Source organism: Labeo rohita, chromosome 13 (assembly GCF_022985175.1).
Source record: "Labeo rohita strain BAU-BD-2019 chromosome 13, IGBB_LRoh.1.0, whole genome shotgun sequence".
NCBI lineage: Eukaryota > Metazoa > Chordata > Actinopteri > Cypriniformes > Cyprinidae > Labeo > Labeo rohita.
In genome coordinates this window covers 30,778,885-30,791,220 of record NC_066881.1, presented here as the reverse complement: position 1 = coordinate 30,791,220, position 12,336 = coordinate 30,778,885, and the positions used below count along the sequence as shown (strand labels likewise).

General features: G+C 37.2%; 1 protein-coding gene across 1 annotated transcript in view; it reads left to right on the top strand.

Moving 5' to 3' along the window:
* LOC127175035 (MAM domain-containing glycosylphosphatidylinositol anchor protein 1) overlaps nt 1-12,336 on the top strand; it is a 250,165-nt gene that overhangs the window by 155,815 nt on the left and 82,014 nt on the right. The window contains exons 7-9 of the mRNA XM_051125843.1: nt 3,414-3,683; nt 7,643-7,972; nt 10,728-11,024. Of these exons, the coding sequence (XP_050981800.1) occupies nt 3,414-3,683; nt 7,643-7,972; nt 10,728-11,024 (897 nt within the window). The remainder of the gene's footprint in view (nt 1-3,413; nt 3,684-7,642; nt 7,973-10,727; nt 11,025-12,336) is intronic.

The following is a 12,336-nucleotide window of genomic DNA, read 5'->3' as shown; positions in this document are numbered from 1 at the left end:
CGACAGGTTCACCCTGTGAGAACTATCTCCTATTTTTGGGATTATCCTGGATTGTAGTGCTTGTGGGACATAAAATTTAAACCACCTTTGGAAGATTGAATGTAGGTCTAAGTCATATTATATTAGCATCTACTCCTCTCTAAAGGGTTAGTGTATTTTAATCTCTGGTTGTATGAAAGAATAGTCGAGGAGATATAAGTCAAAACTCATTTTGATGACCCAGACTGCACTGTGAGAAGTCATTTTCTTATTTCTGCATTTCTTAAACTCATGATTTCAAGTAACAAATATCTGAATATCTTTAAAACATGTTCAGTTTACTTGAGGAGTAAAAGGATTTTTTTTCTATGAAAACATGTACACAGTTTGGCTTCTAAATCTCATTTTAAGGATGTTTAGATATTTTTACTGGACGACAAGCCAAAAATATTGATTATTATGAGTTTAATGAAGATTTTAGGCATTTCATAAAAATGTAAAGTTATTTTTAATCACTTCTGATGCTCTTTTATAAAATATTAATCAGCTTTTTGGATCAGTTTTAATTGGGTTCACAGACACTAAATGAGAATTTTTTGGCATTAAATGTGGGATGTTTTACAAGTCTATTCAAAACTCAAATATTGCCAATGACAATTAATTTGTAGGTAGATGAAAAGCACATTGGCAGGTTTTCTGCTTGCTAATTTCAGTCATTTATTTTTAACTAATGAGTTTATGATGCTTAGCAGCAGTCTGGTCTTGTTCAGGTACAGTGTGACAGTTCTAGACTGCCGAAATAATGAACACAGATGGGAGCAATGCCATTCAGAGAAACTGTGGTGTGCTATGTGACACAAAGAGGGGTTGGTTTAGAGTATGCAGGTTTGAATCTGGGTCATTTGACCTGTGTCATGTCCTCGTGTCTTTTCTGTGTATCAGCATAGCGCTGGAACCCTATTGTAATTGTTACAATGGCCAAGGATCAGCAATCTCCATGTAAAACTGATTGTGCAGATCAAACCGTAAGTCATAGAGACTTGAAATTTGGAGGAATGGTAGTACTCACACTGCCTACAATGTAGCCAAGGCTCGCCCCAATTGGCCTGATGTGGGGGCTACAGGGATCAAAAGTATGGAATCGCTTATAACTCCTAAACCGTTAGTTGCAGGCTCAAGTATCTTATGTCATTGGAATCCTTGGCTCACGACTTGGATCAGGTTGGATTGTGAGCCTGGCGAAAATTTCAGGTATTTAAAAATTTTTTTAAACTAGTCGAAATTTTTGCAACCTAGTCCTAGGTTTTTCGCCCGATTGGAACAAAACCAGTACAGAAAGATTCTCTAGAAAGTAAATATCAATAATTATCAATAAATAAATAAATTAACTAATAAATAATTGGAATTCTCAACTCCTGAACAGAATGAGAAATCTTTGCCAAACTCAGAACACTTATGTAAGGTCACAGGACAAAAATTGTGGAGCTTGGCCACTTGGTGGTGCTATAAGAGGGGAAAAGACATAAAAATGGCTATACCTGCGCAACCATTTGTTGTATCAACATGAAAATTGCTGTGCACGATCTTGGTCCAAACTGCCACAAGTGTCTATAAGGACATTTGCGTATATCAAAACAACATGGCTGCCATTGGCAGATGAAGTTTGAGCATCTATTAGACGAGGTTAACGGAGGTTGGTGAGAACGAAACTCGGTGGGCACGTTTGACTCACGGCCCCCGAAGGTCTGAAAGAAATTTGAAGGAAATTGAAAATAGGGGGTGATATCTTATTTTTTTAAGGGCTTATGATTGTACATTGCATGGTTTTTCGCAAATATTTTACACAAAATATTTGTATCATATGATAGAACTGGACAACTTTGCCTCTAGAACCACTGCTGTCAATCAAATCGTTTGTTAAATGATTTTGAATATGTAAAATACTACTTTTGCAAACTAGTCCATGGTTTTTCGCTCAGTCTGGAAAAAAAAACACAGCAGTACAGTTCTTTGGACTCTCTAGGTCAATAATTATCAAAAACAAAAGTTGAAGTTTACCCTTTGGGAAGTTATAACAGGGTCGTTTGAAAAAGGGACTTGTCCAAATTTACCCAAACTATAAAGCTTAAGGGAAAATTCAGAACTTCAAGAAACATGGTGAGCACATGTGATAGGTGATTCTAAAAAAAGCATTGAAAGTTTTAAAGAGATCAGACCACAGCTGGTGCATAAATATAAAAAAAACTAAATTTCTATGGTAAACAGGGTTGCCAGGTTTTCACAACAAAACCCTCCCAATTGCTACTCAAAACTAGCCCAGTCTCATTTTAAGGGGGGTCCCCCATTGAAAATTTGCGTTCCCAGGGATAAAATACACTTTTTTTTTTTTTTTGTTAGGGTTTCCTTAGTAAATTCATATTTCAGGGGCTAAATGTGATGCTATTGGGGTCAATTCAACCCGTGGACATCAAAAACAACCTGCGGCAACAGTGTTAAAGTAGCCCAATTTTGCGGGAAAACTGTAGACTTGGCAACACTGATGGTAAATTACCTGGGTTTGCCAAAAATGCTTTTTTTAATCATTGATTTAGGTGGTTAAGGCCTTGCTAAATAATGTCTTTTTTCATAAGTGCTTAAATGTTGGTAATCGCTGCTTGCAGTTCTATTACATTTTGTTTCTTTGCAAAGGCCATACAATGAGAAACTCAGAAATAATTTACTGTATTTATTGACAGGCATCCTGAAGTGTGGATTTCACTTAGTTTAATTTATTTACTTATTTTCTTTAAAATATGTATAAACGTACACAAAAAAGAAATTGAGTATATTCTTTTTGACGGTTTTATTAGATGAACAATGTGTGCACTGTAATAATAGGCTGAAGTATATGTGTGATGCCTAATGATCATGTGTTCAGTCTTGTAAAGACATTATATAGTATAGCATATCCTCTTATTCAGAGCAGCGGCAGCCTGTGTGGGTTCCTTTAATTACAGTATGCTATATATTGTTATTTTAAGTTTCATATATTATTGCACAAAGTAACTTAAGTTAACAATGGAAAAAAATCTAAGTTAAATGATCAGCAGTTGCTGAGGCCTAATCAGCTAACAGGACACTTTGGCTTTAAAAGAGGGAATAAGTGAAGGAGGTACTGTAAAAAGCCTGCCATGGGACATGAGTTATGTCATGCTAAAAATAGCTGTTAGTTCTTTCCCCAGAAGCACTGAAGAGGTGATTTCTCATGAAATGTTATTATTGATCAATGATAGTATTGACCCTCTTGTCAAAACACTTTTAGCTTTAAAGTGTTCACATGTTGAAGCAGGACCACCTGCACTTCTCTTGTTCTGCTCTATTCTGTAAATGCAAGACTCATCAAGACATCAACAGGAAACCCACTAGCTTTAAATGATTCACACTTTTGTTTGCAGCTCCCCCTGCTCTAAAGCTGTCTGTGAACGAGACGTACGTGGTGGACCCGGGCCAAGACGTCACGCTGTCATGTGAGGTAACGGCAGGCTTCCCCACACCTACGGTCACCTGGTCCCGGTACCCTGGGTTCCTCCCTCAGCGCTCCATGATCCGAGGTGGGTCCCTCACTATCCGGTCCGTCACTCCTGCTGATGCCGGCGTCTACAACTGCACAGCCGTCAACAATGTGGGAAACCCTGCGAGAAGAACAGTCAGCCTCATTGTGAGAAGTAAGTGTGCTTTTACTGACATTTGAATTTGAATGTAAACAAGTAGAATGTTAGAAAATTCATCTCACTTTATCTCACTTTATTTGCTAGAATAGCAAAATTTGTCAAGACGAGCTGTGATAAATAGATAGATGGATAGAGATATGGATAGATATGGATCGATGGATGGACAGATAGAAAGATGGATAGACAAGGATGGACAGACTGACAGAGGGATGGATGGATGGATGAAAGGATAGATAAATAGATGGATAGAGATACGGATAGATGGAAAAATGGGGGGATGGATGGACAGATAGCTAGATGGATAGACGAAAGATGGATGGATAGATGGATAGATCTGAGGATAGACAGACAGAAGAACAGACAGACGGATGGATAGATACGTGGATTGATGGATGAACAGAGATTGATAGAGGTATGAATAGGGATGGATGATAGATAGAAAGATGGATAGACATAAGGATGGACAGACTGATGGACAGAGATAGATGTATGGATGGATGAACAGGCAGAGAGATACGGATAGAGATGGATAAATGGATGGATGGATGAACAGATGGATAGAGATACGTATGGACATTGATGGATGGAAGGATAGATGAATAGACAAGGATGGATAGATGGTTAGAGGTACGGATAGATAAATGAGGTGGATAGATGGATGGATGGAAGAAGGGACAGGCGGACAGACAGCGAAGGATGATGGATGGATGAACAGATGAATAGATAAATGGATAGAGATTCGAACAGAGATGGTTAAATGGATAGACGGATAGATGGACAGACAGAGATAGACAGATGGATGGATGGATGGATGAACAGATGGATAGATGGATAGATGGATAGAGACATGTATAGACATGGATGGGTGGACAGAAGGACAGATGGAAGACATAAGGATGGATCGATAGACATAGATGGAAGGATGGACCTTCCATTCATCTGTCTGTCCTTCTATCTGTCTATTCTCACGTTTGTCCATCCAACTTTTGTCTATCCATCTACATCTGTCCATCCATCCACCCATTTATCTGTCTTTATCTCTATCTCTGTCCATCTGTTCATCCATCCATCCATTCGTCCGTCTGTCAGTATGTCCATCCTTATGTCTGTCCATCTTTCTATCTGTCCATCCATCCATCTCTATCCATATCTCTATCCATCTATCTGTCTGATATATGGATGGATGGATGAATAGATGGAATAGATGGATAGAGATATGTATAGACATGGATGGATGGATGGATGAAAGGACAGATGAAGGACATAAGGATAGACAGATATATAGATAGATAGAGACGGATGGATGGATGAGCAGATGGATAGAGATATGTATAGAGATGGATGGATGGATGGACGGAAGGACAGATGGAAGACATAAGGATGGATAGATAGACATAGATAGAAGGATGGACCTACAGAGACGGATGGATGGATGGATGGATGGATAAACAGACAGATAGAGATACGGATAGATAAATAAGGTGGATAGATAGATGGATGGATGGATAGAACAACATGAAAGACAACTTCATTTCTAGAATGAACTAGCTTGGTTGAATTTTATTGAATTACAATTCTTTGTTCTTTTCTCCTTATTCAAATTACAATTGTACCTCCTGTGGAGTGTGGCCAATTCAATTTACGCCTGTGAATTAAAAAGAAGCGATTTCTGTTCTGAGTTTTACACAACCCTAGTTTGAAATCAGTCTTTATTACTGCAGTTCTGTTTGGTGGCACAGAAATCTCTTCACCTTTAATGGCTAAAATATTAGTTACATCTCAAGCCATCAGATTCAATTTAAGTTTACATATTCCTCCAACCGCTTGATTGACACGCATTTGAATGAGTTATGACTTCCTGTCTGTCCCGCGCTTAGCACAAAATTTGCAGAGCCAGATTTCTTCATATGTATGCGTGGGAGCGTGTGTTTATGTGGCGTGAGCGTGAGTTAGCGGTTGAACTGTAATTAGCTCTCTTGGCAGTGTGTGATCGTGTTAAACTCCTCAAGCCGAGAGGGTGATTCAGGAACGGCTGCCATAACGCCTGCCGTTCATCAGGGCCTGGAGCTATTCTTAGCCTCTTTAATCATTTTTATTTACTCCAATTAATTTGAGAGGAATGGAGGTAATTAGCAGTAGAAGCGTCTTATTTCGGAATGTGCGGGGTGCGCGCTGGATCCGTCTCTGTTGACGGTAATGAGCTCGCTTTGTGTCAAACGCGCACGCAGGTGCCGCGGACGCCTGAGCGCAGCCAATCATCCAGGTAAGGCAGCCGTCTGTTGAAATGCGGGGCGCTGAACATATGGCGCTAAACTTTCTGCCTCCACCTGCAGGGTCGTTTTTCATACTGTCAGAGCGTAAACATGCGCCTAAGCTGTTATAGTTATGAATTGTGCTTCGGTACTAACAAATTACAGCGGTAGGGCTGTGGGGGGGTTATGGATCCTCTAAGTGTCTTCAGCTGTGTTTGTGACACTGTATTTAAGCTCATTATTTTCATCTTAAAAAGCAGTTTACGACTGAGTCATTATTTTTTATCATGTAAAGTGTGCTGTTTTCCCTCATGATTACATCCAGTGTTTGCAGTAAAGCAGACCTCTGAGATTCATACTGAGTTTCATGTCAGTATGACAAAACTAGAAGGCAGGATTGTATTAATGTTTCTCAAACATGGAGTTTGTTCTAAATCTAAATTTGAAACTTCTAAAATTAAATCAGTTCTGCTTCTGTACAGACTCTACATTGAGTCTTTGTGTTGATGATCATTTCAGTCTTAGATGTGATGTCTATTTGTGTTTTGTTTTTGTAAACTTTACACTTCTTCAGAAACCTAAGATTAAATAAAATTTCTTTTTCTAATTCTGATCCCATTGCAATATTACATTGCAAGACTATTTATTGATTTCTGTTTACACTGAAATAATTTTTTTAAATACTACTTAGTTTTATACTACTTACTACTATTATTTTAATTTTAATATTCAATATTTATTTTTAAGATGGTTGATTTTTAATATATTTATTTATATTTTTATTTATGTCCTGCCTTTTAAAATTATTATTAACTTTATTATTATTATTTTTCAGCTATTTTCTGTTTACACGATGACGCCATTTGATTTACACTGAAATAAAGCTTTAACCTAAAACATAAAACAAATTTAATATAATTATACTACTCACAATTTTTATACTACTTACTACTATTATTTCAATATTAATTTTAATATTAAATATTTATTTTTAATATTAGTGATTTTTGTTATATTTTTATTTAGATTTATTATGTCCTGTCTTTTAAATTTATTATTGTTGTTGTTGTTTATTATTATTATGATTGTTATTATTATTATTACATTAGTATTATTACAGCTGACTTCTGTTTACATTATGATGTCATTTAATTTAATTTGAAATAAAGCTTTAAACCTAAAACATAAAAAAAATATAATTATACTACTTACTACTATTTTAATATTAATTTTAATATTACATGTTTATTTTAATATTCTTGATTTTTAATATTTTTATTTAGATTTTTATTTATTATTTATGCCCTGCCTTTTAAAATTATTATTATTATTATACTACAGCTGTGGCTTGCATTTACACTGCACCCACAGGTTTTTGCATGTTTTATCACAAATTTCATATTGCATTTAGCTACTGAAAAAAAAGCATAGTATCCTGTTGGCAAGTTTAAGTAAATTTCTTATGTGGTTTTGTCATTATTATCATTATTATTTGTCGGTTTTAAACTTATTTTAAACATTTCTAATATTCAATTGTTTTTGATACTGATTTTTTTGTACTGATATTTAAATGTATTTAATTTCAGCCATATTTCAGTTCTTGATTTTGTGAGTAAAGAGTTGATAGTTCTAGGAAAGGGTTTAGTCATAACCTTAATGATTCTTTCACCATCATCCTTTCTCTCTCTCTCTCTCCGTTAGCCATGAAGAACTTAACATTCCAGATCACGCCGGACTCCAACAAAGACAGCGAGAGCATACAGATGGGTCGAGACCTCAAACTTTCCTGCCACGTTGACGCGCAGCCTCAGGACAAGGTGAACTACACCTGGTACAAGAACGGAGCTCTCATCTACCCCACCGACAGCCTCATTGTGCTGCGCAGCGACCCAGACATGCCGCCCGGTACCAGCAGCCTGGAAATCGTGGACATGAAGTTCAGAGATCAGGCCACCTACAGCTGCGTAGCCAACTTCCCCGGGAGCAGCGTTCCTGAACTGCGAGTGGACGTGAACATCACACAGAGCAGCGGTGAGAAAGTGATTGTAATACTAAAGACGCTGAGGATTTAAGGGCTCAGAGCTTTTAAAACTCACTTGTTGTACTCGTACTGTGAAATGGCCCTTTGATCTGACTCCTTCTACTCGTTGCTGATGATGTTGTCTGCTTGTTATAATGTGATTTTCTTTGCTCACAAACATGAAAGACCCTGTGAAATGGTTTGAGTGCTGTTTTCTGTCCACTGTTTCCTGTTGTCCAAACAGACTTTGAGACAAGACTATCTATCTATCTATCTATCTATCTATCGTTCTATCGTTCTAACGTTAGAACTGTTGTTCTATCTGTCATCTATTGATCTATCCATCTATCCATCCATCTATCGATCTATCTATCATTCGTTCTATCATTCATTCTTTCTATCGTTCTAGATCTATCCGTCTGTCATTCTATCTCTTATATTGTTTTTTCTGTCTTTATCGTTCTATCATCTATCTAGCGTTCTATCTAATGTTCTAGCACTCTAATGTTCTAGCATTCTACCTGTCTATCTATCTATCTATCTATCGTTCTATCGTTCTAACGTTCTGTCATTCTATCTGTTGTTCTATCTGTCATCTATCTATTGATCTATCCATCCATCGATCTGTCTGTCTGTCGTTCTATCATTCATTCTTTCTATCGTTCTATATCTATCTGTCTATCATTCTATCTCTTATATTGTTTTTTCTGTCTGTATCTATCTGTCTGTCTATCTGTCTGTCTATCTTTCTATCAATCTATCTAGCGTTCTAGCGTTCTACGATTTTAGCTTTCTAATGTTCTAGCATTCTATCTAGCTATCTGTCTACACTGTATTGCCAAAAGTATTCACTCACCTGCCTTGACTCGCATATGAACTTAAGTGACATCCCATTCCTAATCCATAGGGTTCAATATGACGTCGGTCCACCCTTTGCAGCTATAACAGCTTCAGCTCTTCTGGGAAGGCTGTCCACAAGGTTTAGGAGTGTGTTTATGGGAATTTTTGACCATTCTTCCAGAAGCGCATTTGTGAGGTCACACACTGATGTTGGACCAGAAGGCCTGGCTCTTAGTCTCCGCTCTAATTCATCCCAAAGGTGTTCTGTCGGGTTGAGGTCAGGACTCTGTGCAGGCCAGTCAAGATTATCCACACCAGACTCTGTCATCCATGTCTTTATGGACCTTGCTTTGTGTACTGGTGCACAGTCATGTTGGAAAAGGAAGGGGCCAGCTCCAAACTGTTCCCACAAAGTTGGGAGCATGGAATTGTCCAAAATGTCTTGGTATGCTGAAGCATTCAGAGTTCCTTTCACTGGAACTAAGGGGCCAAGCCCAGCTCCTGAAAAACAACCCCACACCATAATCCCCCCTCCACCAAACTTTACACTTGGCACAATGCAGTCAGACAAGTACCGTTCTCCTGGCAACCACCAAACCCAGACTCGTCCATCAGATTGCCAGATGGAGAAGCGCAATTCGTCACTCCAGAGAACGCGTCTCCACTGCTCTAGAGTCCAGTGGCGGTGTGCTTTACACCACCACATCCGACGCTTTGCATTGCAGTTCGTGATGTATGGCTTGGATGCAGCTGCTCGGCCATGGAAACCCATTCCATGAAGCTCTCTGCGCACTGTTCTTGAGCTAATCTGAAAGCCACATGAAGTTTTTAGCGATTGACTCTGCAGAAAGTTGGCGACCTCTTCGCACTATGCGCCTCAGCATCTGCTGACCCCGAAAAATAAATGTGACCATTGCCATCTTTATTTATTTTTTTTTTTTCATTGAACAACGTCAGAAAGAAACCACTCTTTAGCACAAATGTTTACTCACATACTGTATAGGGCTTTCCTGTACAACATGGTGCTTATTGAGTGTTTTGCAGCTATCAGAGAGGTTAAATTACGTCTCGTGGGTAAAAAGTAAAAATGTGGGATTGGCCATTCTTCTGGGTTAATGGTAGTAAACTGTTGAATTCTGGAAAATGCGGACGCCCTCATGCATTTGAGTCCCCTCTGATCTGCTCTCTCATCTCAGCAGGAGGCTGTTTTTTCGGAGTTTCTTCTCTTTTTTGTACTTGAAGTTTCGACCTTCTCTGGGGTTACTCTCTGTCTCTGACTGCAGTACCTAACATGATCAATCGCATCATCTGACAGTCTCTTTATCTCTCGCTTTATGATCTTTCTGTCCTACTGTTTCAACTCTGTCCATCCTACATGGTCATTATTTTATCTGTTTTTTCCTTTATGTGTTTTGGTGTTGGTCAGGTAGATTTAACACAGTAGAGACCTATGAAAGCAGTTGATTATATTATTTTATATTGCATCAAAGTTAATTGTCTCTTTCATGTGTTGTTAACCTGCAAACTGACCTTATTTGGACAAGATAAAAAGAACTGCAGAATTAACATTGCGAAACTAATCGAATAGTAGCATTCTTTTCTTTTCTGCTTGTTTTGTACAAGTGTTTATAAGACAAATCATTTTGAGTTCGTTTATTAATTAATTGAAGAAAATACTATTCCAAATGCATTTTTTTTAAAAGGTTACTAACACTAAATATAGAGAGAGAAGTTGCAGTTCAAAATGTTGGTCAGTAACTTTTTTAAATATGAGTTTGTAGTATCCCATAAAACTTCTGATTTCTGTTTACAAATCTTCATTGTTGGATGTTTTTGCATTTTTTTGCATTTTGCATTTTTTTTTAATGATCAGACTTCCAAAAACAATGCACCTCCACTTACGACTATGTTTTTCCTCTTTTCCAGTCGTTCCCCCTGTTCTGAGTGTGCCGGTCGGAGGGGCTGTGGTCAATGTCAGTGAGGGCGGGACAGCAGAGCTTGTGTGTTTGGTCGATGGTAAGCCCCGCCCACCGGTTCTGTGGTCTCGTGCCAACAAGGACCTGCCCATGCCATCGGGGGATTGGGTGGTGGAAACACGCGATGGACGTTTGCGACTGACCAATGTGACGCGGGACATGATGGGAGCGTACCGCTGCCAAACCGCTCCTTACAATGGCCTAAACATCAAACGGCGACAGGCTCAGGTGCAGCTCAACGTGGAGTGTAAGTGTTTCAGTCATTAAACAACTAAAGGTACAAATTGGGGAACTACTTTAAAACGATAGTTTGTCAAACTGGTAAAGCTATAAGCAGCTAGCTACATGGAAATTATTAAGAAGTAAGCAGTGAACAAATACCATTTCCCCCCATGATCTGCATAAATTATCACATTCTCAGCCTCCTGTTTTTTATTTTCTCACAGGGTTGCCCTGTGAACATCCAAAATGATTGACAGCATTGGTAGTCTTGTGATTTGGTTTAAAAAAGACGTGGTCACATTTTTATTTTTTATTTTTTGCGGTTCACAGAGACAAGTGTGATATTTCGAGACTCCTGTTTCAATGATATCTGCCAGGTAACAGGGATATTTATGGAAGAATTTCCGCCACATAAGAAAAAAAAAAAATCATGTGTTAAAAAGTTGAAATTATGACATACTTAAGTCATAATTATGAGATAAAGTCATAATAATTCATTTAAAAGTCATAATTATGATAAAAAATGAAATTATGAATTAATTATTGAAATTATGACTTAAAAAGTCAACATTTTGACAAGTCGAAAATATGACATGTCGTAATTACGAGATAAAAAGTTGAAATTATGACATAGTTAAGTCCTAATTATGAGATAAAAAGCCAAAATAATTAATTTAAAAGTGATAGTTATGAGAAAAAATGAAATTATGAATTAATTATTGAAATTATGACTTAAAAAGTCAACATTTTGACAAGTCGAAATGATGACATGAAATTAAGACGTTAAGTATGTCATAATTTCGACTTTTTAAAGCCTGCGTTTTTTCTTATGTGGCAGAAAAATCTATAAAGTCGTAATTTCGACTTGCGAGGTCATAATTTAGACATTTTATTATCTCATAATTATTACTTAAGTATGTCATAATTTCAACTTTTTGTCATATTTTTGACTTTTTAAGTCATTCAACTTAGTATGTCATCATTTCAACTTTTATCTCATAATTAGGACTTTTAAAGCCATAATCTCAAATTATGTCCTAAATTATGACTTAAGAATGTCATAATTTCGACTTTTTAAGGCATAAATGTTTTTTCTTATGTGGCGGAAATGGGCTTCCATAGCTATTTCCGAGTAAAAAAGTCATAATTTCGACTTGCAAAGTCATAATTTAGACTTATTATCTCATAATTATTACCTAAGTATGTCAGAATTCTGACTTTTTGTTATTTTTTTGACTTTTTAGTCACAATTTAGACTTTTATCTCATAATTAGTACTTTTAAAGTCATAATTTCGACTTATGTTGTAATTATGACTTAAGTTTGTCAAATGGGCTT